At 42.0% G+C, this 14,527-nt stretch overlaps 1 protein-coding gene across 8 annotated transcripts in view; it reads right to left on the minus strand.

Annotated features, from left to right (window-relative positions):
• The window catches only part of DLGAP2 (DLG associated protein 2), a 412,887-nt gene that overhangs the window by 231,060 nt on the left and 167,300 nt on the right, over positions 1 to 14,527 (minus strand). For 7 of the 8 annotated variants that reach the window (XM_081856886.1, XM_081856887.1, XM_081856883.1 and 4 more), the window contains one exon: positions 9,788 to 9,820. In XM_081856886.1, the coding sequence (XP_081713012.1) occupies positions 9,788 to 9,820 (33 nt within the window). Of the gene's footprint in view, positions 1 to 9,787; positions 9,821 to 10,495; positions 10,516 to 14,527 lie in introns of those variants that run through there. The other variant, XM_081856884.1, reaches the window with a different exon arrangement.

Genomic DNA, 14,527 nt, shown 5'->3' on the forward strand with positions numbered 1-14,527 from the left:
AATCCTACCCAGCCCCTGTTGCAAAACAGGCGACCCAAACCAAGGCAAGGCCAAGCGACTCTACCTAAAACTAGGGAGGGTGACGGGTGTTCAGCCGTGCAAATGCAAGTGCCCCACTTGCATCACACTGCTGCTTTTAAAGCCGCTGGGATCACGCCACCTACTGGCTATTGGCTAAAACAGCCTGGCATGATCCCAGGGGAATAGCCAGGACTTCCTGCCCCCCCCCCCATTTTAACCCTGTCAGGTGAGCTCTTGGGTCCCGAGCGCAACGAGGACCCTCTGTTATGAGGATCCCATTTATATGGATAAATGGCATAAGGATTTACCTTAAGAATTCTTATTTGGCTGGGAAATGACAATTTATTTCATAGCAGAATGAACCTGAATTCACCTGAATAAGTGTGTATTGTCTTTAGAGTGCTGGTTAATTCAATAAAACAAAGAATTCTTATCGATTTCTGTTGTCAGCTGGGTTTGTTGTCCTCTGAAAGTTTTCTAGCAAATAACTGGTTCCTTTTACTTGTATCCATCATCGTTTGGAAATATGACCAAATGCAACTGTTAAGATCCACAATATTTGACAGGTGTAAATAAACACATTCTGAAAACATCTTATGATTTCTCAGCGTGTGTTTCATTAAATGGTGTCTCCTAATGGTTTTCTTCCATAATTGGCAAGTGAATACAAGCTAATTGTATTTACTGAGATGTCATACTGTATGTTTTGACACAGGTTTTCAGGCTGAAACATCTTTCACTCTGTCGTCCATTTAGTATTTTGCTAAGTCACTCATGGAGAAGGAGAACAACTTTGGGCATGTCGAAGAAGCACTCCAAAACCAACACTTTCCCAATTACCACATTGCTGCTACTCCAACAGGCAGCAGGTCCCAGTTTCATATGACAGTCGCTTCTATAAGACTTGATGGAATATTTTATCTTGATGCAGATGTAATCAAAACACTTGATTACTTTTTTCAGAACACTAAGGTAATCTGAGAGTTTTCTTCCAGCAAGATCTTCCTTTGGGAAAGTGTTTTGGGGAATTGTTCCAAGGAAGGAATGTACATCAATACCATTGTGCATGGTTTTATTAGCAAAAATCCATGACCAGTGCGGGCTTATCTTCACAACCTTTACCAGATGAACCCACGTGTTCCTCTTCAATTCTGGCAGTTTTGCACGGCTGATGCCACAGCCAAAACGATCAGTGAAGGACTCTGTGTACAGCAATCTACAAAGAACTGCTTGGTCAACCTCCTAAAGCGTTTTAAAAGGTTGCAAAAGTATGCTTATATAGTGCATGTAAACGATCTATTGCTAGAAAAAGCAAAATGAGAGGATTTGTAATTTCTGCAAGGGAGGAGCCCAGGGTTTGGCTGCCTGAGTGTTTTAAAGAATATGTAGTACTTTTATCAGGTTTTTTTAATAAAATAAATAAAGAAGCTGTGCTGAACTAATTTTTCCTCCACTGTTTTATTGTATTGCAACTCACCCTGGGACCATGTGATTGGGAAGGCGTAGGCTGGAAATTTTCAAACAAATAAATAAGGCTTCCTAAAAAACAGCATCTCCCTAGGATTAGAGCATTACTATCATTTTACAGAAGATGTCCTGGCTAGAGATCTAATGATATAGTAGGCTGAGCTAAATGCACAAAAGGCATCTGTTGATTGTCATATTCCTTTCCACATTTGTCAGTGGAAAGCAACTGTGGCTGGGAAAATAACTCTATAAAAACAAAACAAACAGAAGGAGAGGGACTGAACTGGAAGACCTATTTCTACTCTCCAAATGTCAAATATTGTCTGCATAAGTATAACAAGAAGAGCATTTTGGCCTTTTACTGGCTATTACCCTCCAGCTGCTCTGTGCTTCTGCACTGATGCAAAGCGGCCATTAACCTGGTTTACCAAAACAGTTGTGCCTGGTTTACAGCCGCTTTGCGTAGACAGGAAAGAACAAAATGGCACAGTATACTAGCAACTGAAGCCCTCTAAGATTTTTTTGGGGGGCAAGTAATTCATAACGCAACAGCCACAACCATTTTACTTAGTGTCTTTGTGACACTATGATGAGCCAAAGATTTTGAAGGGCGGGAGAATAGTGCTCTGGGTCTCCTTGACGGATGAATCGAGGGAGCTCACAGGCTTGAATTCAGCATGTAATTAATATTTCACCTCAAAACTATAGACTTGGTCACTGTAGATTTGAGTTGTTTCCTTGAAGCATGATCAAAGGAAGGGCTGCTGGGAATGAATAATCTCTGAATGCTGTAATCTCTCCAGGGCATCTTTTATCCCGGCAGTAAAGCAATAAAATGAGGGACATGTCTGCTGTTGGGCCCAGCTTGCTAATAAATGAATCGAAATTCTGAAGGCAAAATATAAAATTTAAAAAATAGCAAGAGCATTTTTTGAAAAAATTAAAAAAGAAAGATGTAGTACATAGCAGAAATAAAAAGTCAGTCAGGACAGAGTAAGAAAATCCTGTTGTGCCTTGTCTATAAGTTTAGTAAACCATGAAAAGGAATACGTAACTAATCTCATGCATCCACTTCCAATCGGGATTCAGGCCTCATCATGGGATGGAAACTGCCTTGGTCGCGCTGGTTGATGATCTCCAGCGAGCTAGGGACAAAGGTGAGAGTTGTTTCCTAGTTCTGCTGGTTCTCTCAGGAGCCTTTGATACAATCAAGCATAACATCCTTCTGGACCGTCTAGAGGGGCTGGGAGCTGGGGGCACTGTTATACAGTGGTTTCGCTCCTTCCTCCTGGGCCGTGTTCAGAAAGTGGTGGGGGGGGATGAGTGTTCAGACCCCTGGGCCCTCACTTGTGGGGTGCCTCAGGGTTCCGTCCTCTCCCCCATGCTTTTTAACATCTATATGAAGCCGCTGGGAGAGATCATCAGGGGGTTTGGACTGGGTGTCCATCAATATGCAGATGATACCCAGCTCTACCTCTCTTTCAAATCAGAACCAGTGAAGGCGGTGAAGGTCCTGTGTGAGTGCATGGGGGCGGTTGGAGGATGGATGGCAGCTAATGGGTTGAGGTTGAATCCTGACAAGACAGAAGTACTGTTTTTGGGGGACAGGGGGCGGGCTGGTGTGGAGGACTCCCTGGCCCTGAATAGGGTAACTGTGCCCCTGAAGGACCAGGTGCGCAGCCTGGGAGTCATTTTGGACTCACAGCTGTCCATGGAGGCGCAGATCAATTCTGTATCCAGGGCAGCTGTCTACCAACTCCATCTGGTACGCAGCCTGAGACCCTACCTGCCCGCAGACTGTCTCGCCAGAGTGGTGCATGCTCTAGTTATCTCCCGCTTGGACTACTGCAATGCGCTCTACGTGGGGCTACCTTTGAAGGTGACTCGGAAACTACAACTAATCCAGAATGCGGCAACTAGACTGGTGACTGGGGGCGGCCGCCGAGACCATATAACACCGGTCTTGAAAGACCTACATTGGCTCCCAGTACGTTTCCGAGCACAATTCAAAGTGCTGGTGTTGACCTTTAAAGCCCTAAACGGCCTCAGCCCAGTATACCTGAAGGAGCGTCTCCACCCCCATCCTTCTGCCCGGATGCTGAGGTCCAGCGCTGAGGGCCTTCTGGCGGTTCCCTCATTGCAAGAAGCAAAGCTACAGGGAACCAGGCAGAGGGCCTTCTCGGTACTGGCGCCCGCCCTGTGGAACGCCCTCCCATCAGATGTCAAAGCAATAAACAACTACCTGACATTCAGAAGACATCTTAAGGCAGCCCTGTTCAGGGAAGTTTTTAATGTGTGATATTTTAGTGTTTTTTGGTTTCTATGGACGCCGCCCAGAGTGGCTGGGGAAACCCAGCCAGATGGGCGGGGTACAAATAATAAATAATAATAATAATTATTATTATTATTATTATTATTATTATTATTATTATTCCTGTGAAACAAATATTACCTTTTAGTGCTGAAAACTTTGTCCAATCAGACTTGTCTGAGTTTCAGGGAAATATCTGTGCTCTAATAGTAACACAGACATATCATCTGCATAGACTGGCCAAATCATTTCAATTCTGTTGCACTAAGGAATTTATGGGCTGGGTTTTTGCTTTGTGCACCTCAGAGATTTTGAAGCCCAGGTGAACTTGTTGCATAGGAGGAATCTGATGCAGTGAATGCTCAGTGAAGAGCACAGAGGCATGGCGATGGATGGAATAAATAATGGCTTTTAAAGGGTTTTCTTTTGCAGTGTATTTTCTTTTTGTCAATTACAAATTATGCTTACCTTTAATCGTCTCTTGGAGGTTCTTAGATTTTTCCCTGCAGAAATTATTGGACTGAGTTCACTGAACATTTCTCCCACACTGTCTTCTCAAATACTACTCAAGCCTTACAACCCCAGTTTCTTCTCCAACTTGGAATTTAATCCAAGCTGCAGAATAATTCTTCTGGAACAAATGGGGTGAGAAAAGTTCTCTCCCATATTCTCTCTCTGGAGCATGACACTGTGGTACAGTAGCCCTTGAGGAGATTATATTTCCCAGGGTCTACTTGCGTTCTGTGACCTGGAATAGTGCATGGAAACATGCCAGGCACTGGAGAGGCACATGGGAGATGCATTCCTTCCTTGTCTCCCTCTCTGTGTTTGCCGCCACTGCGAGAGCGCAGACACTTTTCCACAAGAGGAAAGTGGGCAGAGACTGGTAAAGGAGAGTGGAAGATGAAATATACCCAACTCTTCCCTTCTCTCATTTTTCATGGTTTACTGTTGCCACTGAACAGGTAAGTTAGTTAAGTGGAAGTTGAGAGGATTTATGGGCAGTTATTGAGGCAAATAGGGGTTGGTGTTGGTTCAGAAATAAGTAAAGCTATTTCACAATATTTTGGGAATTATTACAGCTTATGTCCAAGCCAATTTGTGACAAGCCTGTCACAAGCTCGACCATCACTCAGTCTAATGCAGCAATGAACTCCTTAGCTTCTCCTCATAAGATATTGGACATTCCAGATCAAAAGAACTTGGACCAGCTCAGACAATAAAAGAGTGTGAATTCTATCCTACAATTCTGGATACCTACAATCAAAACTGATGGGGGAAATGGAGTTTCATTTGCACTGCAAGGCCACTCTCCTAATCATGGAGTCTACACTGATGCTGAACCAGAGACTTGGAAGGGCATAACTGAGACTTCTCATACAGTAGGTCTCCATTTCACTCATCTGTCTTTTAAATGGGTAATTAAATATATAATCTTTACTGCGGTCCAAAGATCCATAGAACAATTTCAGAACAAAATAAAGTTAAGACAGCCAACCACAAAAGAGAGAGAGAAACCGAGGCGGTCATTTTGTTTTGATAAATGGGTAATTAATTAATCAACCTATTAAGTTTAAATTTGCACATTATTATTGTCAACATGTGACAGAGATAGTGAAAGAGAAATCTTCAGATAACTTACAAAGCAGTCAATAAAAGCTAGCACTCATTGGCTTGGCTCATTCATGGCTTAATAAACTATGGTTTAGTGCTCCTCATTATAATTTAGCAAGGGAGCAGGGAGAAAAATCCTACCAAGGTTGCTTTACCTAGGCTGGAATCTGTCAGGTATCTACCGTATTTTTCGCTCTATAACATGCACCAGACCATAACACGCACGTAGTTTTTAGAGGAGGAAAACAAGAAAAAAATATTCTAAACGAAACAGTGGATGTATGATTTTTGTGGTTCATGCTGTGGCCACAGACATGTGATCTGACAGTGAGTATGGAGTAGCCCAATGCAAAAATCCTGAGGATCCATGTGGATCCATGCTTTGTAACCACGTTTTTGCACCACTGCGACCCCAGGCAACAGTGGGTACGTGATTTTTTTGGTGCAAGATGTAGCCATGGACATGCTATGTGATCTGATGGTGAATTTGGGGTGACCCAGTGCAAAAATCCTGAGGATCCATGTAACCACGTTTTAAGTGGGGAGGGAAGGAAAAGCACTCAAGGGACAAGGAGCACGCATGGGGTGTGTGGAGAAGGATGCTGCTAATAATGCTATTTAGCGAGCTGAGTGGGGAGGAGAGAGGGACAGAGAGCCTGCTTGCTTTAAACGAGCCAAGTGGACAGGAGCCGCTTACACGAGTAACCCCTGGTTTAGTGTTCTTCCCTTGCCCTTCTCTTCTGGCTTTGGAGCAAAGAACCTGGTTTATCCACCTAGAGTTCCCTATTACATCTGAACTGTGAAACTCTAGTTTAATGCCAGAGAGGAAACCAAGAAAATAAGCTAAAATTTGATAACAGTAGAATTTGTTTGCAACTGGCAGTGATTATGTTATTAATATAATAATAATAGTGGCTCAAGTGGCTTAGGGCTCTTCCACACTTTTAATACATGAAGGGGTACACAGTTTTCTGCTTATCCCATGCTTTCTAGGCACATGTCCAAGTGGTTTTGCCTTTGCACTGACACTTTCCCCTGGAAAACCCACTCTTTAGTGCTAAATCAGAGTAAGCATCCATCTGGAGAAAACCTGATTGACGTTTGCTACGATTCAGCATTAAAGAGTGGGTTTTCCAGGGGGAAAGTGGCAGGACAAGTGGAAGTGGAGGTCAATACATTTTGAACAGCCTAATGTGATTGTAATGGTTCTAGGGGTTGCTCGTGCGTAAGTCGTCGCCACACCTGGCTGAGTCACCTGGGTGAACCCTTTCTGTCCGGACAGCCACTCATCCGTGGCTGTCTCAATCACTGGCAGAATCCGTCAGTGGGCATTTCTTGAACTTCTTCCAGCAAAGAAGTTCTTTGATGCCAAGTCTCCGCCTACTCTCCCTGCGCGGAAGTCTTCTGCGCAGGGAGGGTGTGGGCAGTGGAGGACCCGTGCTCTCCCCGCTGGTCTCCAGCGAGGAGTCATGGAGCCTCCTCACCGATTCCCCCATCTGCCCCCCTTCTCCACTGGTGCTACGCTGATTTCCTTCCCCCATAGATGGGCTGCCTCTCTCCCTCCTGGGACGCTCTCTGGCATCCCTCTGGAGCCCTCCCTCCTCCTCTGGCTCCGATGGCAGTTCCCTGACAGTAATAAAACAACTTGGCCCTCACTGGAGCACACAGTCTTTATATTTCTGGACTGTGTCTCAAAATCACAACGAATTAATTTTAACATCAATACGCACGACCAATGAGGTCATGTTTCACACAAAAAGCATCATCATCATCATTTTATTTGTATGCCACCTTTCCATAGTTAAAACAACATGACAAGATTTACATAATTATCAACATAACGAAAGTCATAAGCAATAAATAAAACACATCAGAAAGTACACAACCAAATGGAAAACAATTTCCACATAAATCATAAAATCTAAAACTAAAAATACAGCATTAATATCAACCACAATTTAAAATGACATAGATAAAAAATAAAAGCAATTTAAAAAACAAAAACGGAGCCCTCTCTATCCAGCAGCAGCAGCAGCAGCAGCAGTCCTTTATGGAGCCTGTCAGGCCCGGCCTCAAGCCAAAATAGAATTCGTTATCATAATGGCACACTGAAGTCCTTTCAGAAAACTAGATAAAATAATAATAATAAATTAAACAGCATTTTTTTGTGTAAAAAAAAAAAGTATGGAGTCTTATAATATTGCACCGCATTGAAGCAGTCAAGCAAATTACTGAACAAATTGCTGAGAGATCGCAGGGCACCAAGAATTATGAAGCATTAATCTATGCTTCAGTAGTGTTTGTAAAGGTTCTCTGGGGCCACTTACAAGTCTTTGCTTGGTTTCTTTTAGACTTGGAGGTAACACCACGGAACCAGCACACTGCAGAGTCACTCAGGTGGAAATTAAACCCTACCGAGAGCAATCTATTGCATGTTTAAGATATTATTCTTGAACCAATGCCCAGATTCCTAATATGAAAAAAATAAAACCGGATCATCTAGTTCTTAAATAGAAGAAGAAGAAGAAGAAGAAGAAGAAGAAGAAGAAGAAGAAGAAGAAGAAGAAGAAGGGGGGGGAAGGTTACACTAGGCACAGATGGCAAGAAAGGAGGTGTTAACTGAAATAATATAGTGTTTCTCCCTACTGAATTATTTTAAGACTAAAATAGGAGCCCCAATGTAATATAAATTTTTTAGACTTCTGATCTCTCCTGTTGCCCAGCAAAATATTAAGAAAACTATGCTTTATTACATGTCTTCCAAATGCCATACCTACAACCACAGGATCACTGGTTTAATTTAAAAACAATGCTACTGCTAACAATGCTGAATAACTTTATAGAGTAGTAACTAAATTATACTCAGACTGGACCCACAGAAATCAATGGCCTTATGTTACTTAACTATTGATTTCAATGGGTCTACCCTGGTTGCTACTGGATACTACCTATAGCCTTTAATTATCACAAACATCTTGCAGTTTTATTTTTAAGACGTTAAGACATTCCACAGAATGAAGTTGTCTCATTTCAGCTAAATTAAAAATCCACCAGCAGCTACTATTTATCCCCAAAGGCTGTTTGCAGTGTCTTGAGATCAAGTGCAGCTCACGGTTGATACAATCAAAATGTAAATCATACACGCGATAAAAATGATATTTCAAATTTACAATGTAAGGGCATAATCCAGGTAAAGTTAAGAATTTGTACGTCCACTGATTTCACTGAGATGAATTAACCACATCCTGAACTCCCATTATTTGAATAATGTATTGGCTTCTCTGAATAATACTTCCAGTTCAATTTTCTGTCCACATTATTGCAAACAAACATTACAAACAGACAACAAAATCCATCTAAGTTAACTGAACTCTCTTCTACTGAGCTAACTGGAAATTAAAAGCGCTTGCAGAATGTTGGCTGGGTTATTTATCTTCTGCTGGTATTTATATCCTACTTTTCAGCAATATGAACTTGAAAGTTATTTACAAAATACAGAAATGATATTATAGTAATAAAATAATAACAGAACAGGAGAGCATGACAGAAGATCATTTTAAAATCCAGTTGAATTAAACATCCTAAACATTATGTGCAAGAAACAAATTCTCCCTCTGCCACCAAAAAATAAAAAGAGATGGCACCAGTAGGATGAGCTCTTGTGCAAAACCTAGTGGAAGACTTATTGCAGGTCAGTGTATGAAAGGTTGGATTATAGTATGAGAATAAGGGCAGTATTCAACGAAACATTTCTGCTAGCTCAAGGATTAGGGCCCTTGGGCATGCTCTGCCCTCAAATCTGCTCTGGACAAATGGGGAAAAGCCCAGAACATACAGAACATATTTAGGGAGCACCCATAGGGAGGAGAATGACACAAGGAGAAATCTTTGAACTGACAGAATCATTGCAAAATAATAGCAAAATGCTATTAATTCAACAGCGGAATGTCAATTGCTCGAGTTAAATTCTAACTGTGATATGTTTCTATATGCCCTAAAATGAATACTCACACTCTCCCTTTCTTTTCTTTTTTCTTATTATGTTATACTGACCATTGCACAATACCTGGGTAAAAGGTATTTCCATTTTTATTACAAGAGAATATTGGTCTCCTGCTGCCCAAAGGATGTATTGTGCTTTACTCAGCACTAATTCAATTCATTTTCTGGCATCTAACACAGCAGTACGTCTCTTCTCCACTCTCGCCCCCCCCCCCCGGCTCCCGCCCCCCCCCCCCCCCAGCATCACATCTAATGACATGTTCCATCTACTGCCACAGTAGAAAAAGTACTAGCAGAATAAGCAAATCATGCAAGTCAAGTATCACCACTATTGACTTTGAAAATTATTAAGGATGCTGATGCGCAACTCACCTTCAGGTTCACCACAGAGTGTACACTGTGACTCTGCAAGGAAAAAGAAAGAAATTAATACAGAAAGTAGTCAATACAGTAGCCTTTACAGAGATTATCACTTTTAAGCTAGGATTGCCTCATTATATCCTTGAGCTTCTCCTCTCTTGACGCTATATTTGTTTGATACATTATATCTTGGACAATTAGCAGCGAAGGACAGATCTCTTCCCACTTGTATGTTTCTTTCTTTCTCTAACTCCAATACCCAGTACCCATAGTAGATAATAATAATAATAATAATAATAATAATAATAATAATAATAATTGTACCCTGCCCATCTGACTGGGTTGCCCCAGCCAATCTGAACTAAGGAGAGTGAGAGTGGTGCCTATATAAGCATTGCTTTTGCATACATGGTCCCATGCATACAAACACCCACAGGTGACGCATACAGGTTGTTGTTGTTGTGTGTATAAATTGTGATGATACACAAAGTAACTGAGTAGCTTACAGCTAGGAAGCTAAATAGCTCCTCTAGGTTGTTGATAGCTTCTTTGTAAAGACCATACAATGTTCAGACTCTTTATATTCAACTGAGAAAAATATATTTACAATCTCATGCTTATTCAAACATGGGTACATTCTCACTTGAACTGTAGAGCTCACTCAGGTCTTACAGTTTCTTTTGGAGTTTTATTTTTTATTTTTTTATTTTTTACTTTCACCTCTGCAGTATTCTCTCTGTTCCTTACAGAGAGCTTTTGTGCACAGGTTTCTCCCTAATAACCTTTAGGGATCATCCTCTGTCTGTTTCACTTCAGATACATCACACTGACACACAATGTCCTCAGCAGTATCCTGAGAAGCCTCTCTCAGCCGCCATTCTCCCTCACAGAGAGAGGGGGGGGGAAGCAGAAAGACAGTTAAAAACGACAGTTATTGGAATAACAGTCACAACAGAACGGAATGCCTGTCTCATGTGACTCACAGTCAGCCAATCACATGAGAGCTACCACCAAAGGAAAAACTCCACATTAAAAATAAACAGTAATTTAACATAAGTAACCATTCCCATTTCAGGAAATTAAACCGTTATCCTTAACACAGGTTACATGATCCACATCTATACACATGGTCCCTGAGATCAGGGGTTCCAAAGGTTGATAGATTATAACTCCCATCACACCCTTGACCATTGACCATGACTGGCTGCAGCTGATCCAAGTTGATGCCCAACCACATTGGAAGGCCACAAGTTTCCCATCTCTACCATTCAGCAAACATGCTAGGCTTGATGCCCCAGTGAGCTGAGACTGCTTTTGCATATGTCACTCCTCCACCTACATGCATACAAAACGAACCAAAATGATGTCTGCACACAAGGATGAACCAGGAAATAATAAATGGTCCAACCTTTCAACGTAAAGGACTTCTGTGCCTTTAACAGCTTGAGAAATTTGGGATTTTAATTTTTTTTTTTTCATTCCACAGTGCTGCGGGAGGATGGAGTTCCGAAACCTACATGCAGCTACCAAAATCCCTTCATGCATATAACTATTTAAGGCACAATGTGAAAAACCTGGCCCTCTCTTAACAGACTACAAGATGCCTCTGATGTAAGCCAGGAACCCTACTGCCGTTAAACATAATGTTAAAAAGTTTGTTTCACATTTCTGTTCCCAATGTGCTCTCAAGGCAGGTTGCAGGAAAATCACTCCAAGCATAACATTTCCTAACAATCCTATTTTTTTAGTGTATACAGAAATCTAGACACTGCTACAGAAAATAGAATAAGTTCTTGCCAGGGGAATTTACGGTCTACTTTAGACAGATAGAACAAGGGGGGAAATGGGGATGAGGTAGAATCAGGCTTTTTTTAAAAAAAACACACACTGGGAAATGAATAAGGGAATGTCAGGAGGTAAGACTAGGGCAGAGAAGCAGAGGCTGGGGTGGTTCAGGAAGGCTTTTCTACAGAAGCAGCTCTTGAAGTTTTACTCCAAGAAGGAAAAGGCAACACTCTGATGAAAGACTGCCACACGTGGTGCCCTGGTTAAAAGGCAGCACCGCAGAAGGCTTCCCATGGACCGTCATTGTATGGTCTGCTTCAACACTTGGACTGTATGCTTCAGTATAACTGGTGGAAGCACGAGCCTTTCAAAACATTTCCCATTTGCATTGCCTACAATCTTTCAAACTATTATTATGTCAGAAAGGGCTAACCACTTTGCACAAAAAGCTTCCATTTTTATTTCTGCTAATGGTTCCACTGAACATGTGTTGTTGTTGTTGTTTAAAGTTTACAGGGAAACACGTCTCTATTTTGCATTCTCGGGGAACCATTTTTATTTCATTTCTTTCCTGTGTAAGTCTTGAGGAGATGTGGCTTTTATTCCGAGTAATGTTATTAGAGAAAGAGGCGTCTGACTTGCGCGCACATACCGTAACAAGCAACTCGTCTCGTTCTTGTCATTTATTTAAAATGCTTTAGTCTGCTCTTCATCATTTGATCCTAAGGTGGGTTAAAATGCAATCGAAAGCAGCGTTTATTTTGTCTGCATATTTTGCCTGTAAATTTGTCTGCTTTACTATCACGTCAGCTGAGAACAGAGATGTGAGATAAAAGTTGTTTTGTGAAGAAAAATGGGCACAACGCTGCAAAGCGACCAGAAGAGCGTGTGAGGGGAAGGATATAACTGTTTAATCACAGCACTTGGGAATAGAGTTATAAATCTCACGAGGAACAGAATATCTCTCAGAAAAAAATGTTTCTGTGTTGGTAATTCGAAATATGGCGATGTTTCCTTTGAGTCAGCATCGTCTCAGCGTGATTTCAGAAGCCTGCCTGCTGTTGGGAAGTGCCATCTTTCAGCTGAGAAGTAAAACAAAGGCACTGATCATTCACAGTAATTAAAAGATACTGTGAAATTCTTTTCTGTAAGCAGCAGTTTTTAAATAAGCCCTCTGCGCTACAACAGCTTACATTCTGCAAAGGGTGTTTTCGCCCAAACGGCACTTCAAACTCTTGGTCTGCCTTGTGCAACAGAAGGGCCATAGCTCAGTGGGCAGAGCACATACTTTCCATGCAGAGATGTCCCAGGTTCAATCCCAGGTAGGGTTTGGAGGGATAACCTGGGCTTCAAACACAGGGAAGCCACCGTCAGTCTGAACAAAGTCAATGCTTATGTGAATGAACCACGTGTCTCACTCACAGATAGGTAGCCGTGTTGGTCTGCCATAGTCAAAACAAAATAAAAAAATTCCTTCCAGTAGCACCTTAAAGACCAACTAAGTTAGTTCTAGGTATGAGCTCTCGTGTGCATGCACACTTCTTCAGATACACTGAAACAGAAGTCACCAGACCCTTCTATATAGTGAGAAGGTGGGGAGGGGTATTACTCAGAAGGGTGGTGGGAATGGGTCATACATACACCTAGAACTAACTTAGTTGGTCTTTAAGGTGCTACTGGAAGGAATTTTTTTATTTTGTGTCTCACTCAGTGTAGGTAGCTTCCTATGGCCCTATGTCAGGCATAGGCAAACTCCGGCCCTCCAGATGTTTTGGGACTACAATTCCCATCATCCCTAGCTAACAGGACCAGTTGTCAGGGATGATGGGAATTGTAGTCTTAAAAACATCTGGAGGGCCGGAGTTTGCCTATGCCTGCCCTATGCCTTACATTCCTAAGGAATGACTGTCAGCAACAGAGATTTGAGCTCCTTTGTAAAAGCCTGGAAATAAGGCAGCTGCTGGCAGACAAATGGGTACAAATCTCGCCACTCATTTGTCTGCGCTTCTAGAGTGTGGGAAAGCTTCTGTGAGGCAGTTCAGTTCATAGAATCACAGAACTGTAGAGTTGGAAGGGACCTCAAGGATCATCTAGTCCAACTCCCTGCAATGCAGGAATCTCAACTTTAAGCAGGTGGTCATACAGTATCTGCTTAAAAACATACAATGAAAGAGCCCACAACCTCCCAAAGAAGTATTTTCCATGGTAGAACAGTATCCTAGGTGAGCCTGGCAGGACACCTTGCTCTATGTTCTTAACCCCTTCATGTATTAATTAGAGTTAGGGAAGCTAGTTATATGTGGATGGCTAATCTGCACAGCACTCTGTCCTCACAGTTGCCAAACAGATGCCTATGAGAAGCTAGCTATCAGAAATTGAGCACAACAGTACTCTCTCCACATGTGAATCCTAGCAACTGGTACTCAGAGGCATATTACCTCCCACAGTAGAGGTAGAACATAGCAGTTGTGGCTAGTAGCCATCTTCCTGTTCAGCAGTTACGATTCCATCAAATTTCCTTAAAGTTCATCAAAGTCTTGGTCCCTAAGTAGCCCTATCCTATGCTTTAAGCTTCCTTTCCCTCCAAATTTCCTTTCAATGCTCTTTTGGGGCTCATAAACAAATTGGCTTCCTCTCCCTGTACCAAACCATTAGTGCTAGAGCATATTCAATTCTCAGCGCATGGCAAATGAAATATGAAAAAGAAAAAGGATTTCCTGACATGCTATCTAAAAAGTCTTCCTACTGCTACTCTCAGGGTTGGTTCAAGCACTATAGCACTAGGTCTGGGGAAACTAGGTCCCTCACTTGAAGCAACCCTTGGCTTCATGTGCTCCTTCCTTCCTTCCAACCCCCCCCCCCAAAGTGCTCCCTTTACTGCAGAGAGAAAGATAACTGCTTTAGTTGCACATGGAGTTCCCCTAGTCTTCCTGCTATAAAAACTGTCACAAAACACACTAATAAGCA

Source organism: Podarcis erhardii, assembly GCF_964252035.2.
Source record: "Podarcis erhardii genome assembly, chromosome: 3".
NCBI classification, from domain to species: Eukaryota; Metazoa; Chordata; class Lepidosauria; order Squamata; family Lacertidae; genus Podarcis; species Podarcis erhardii.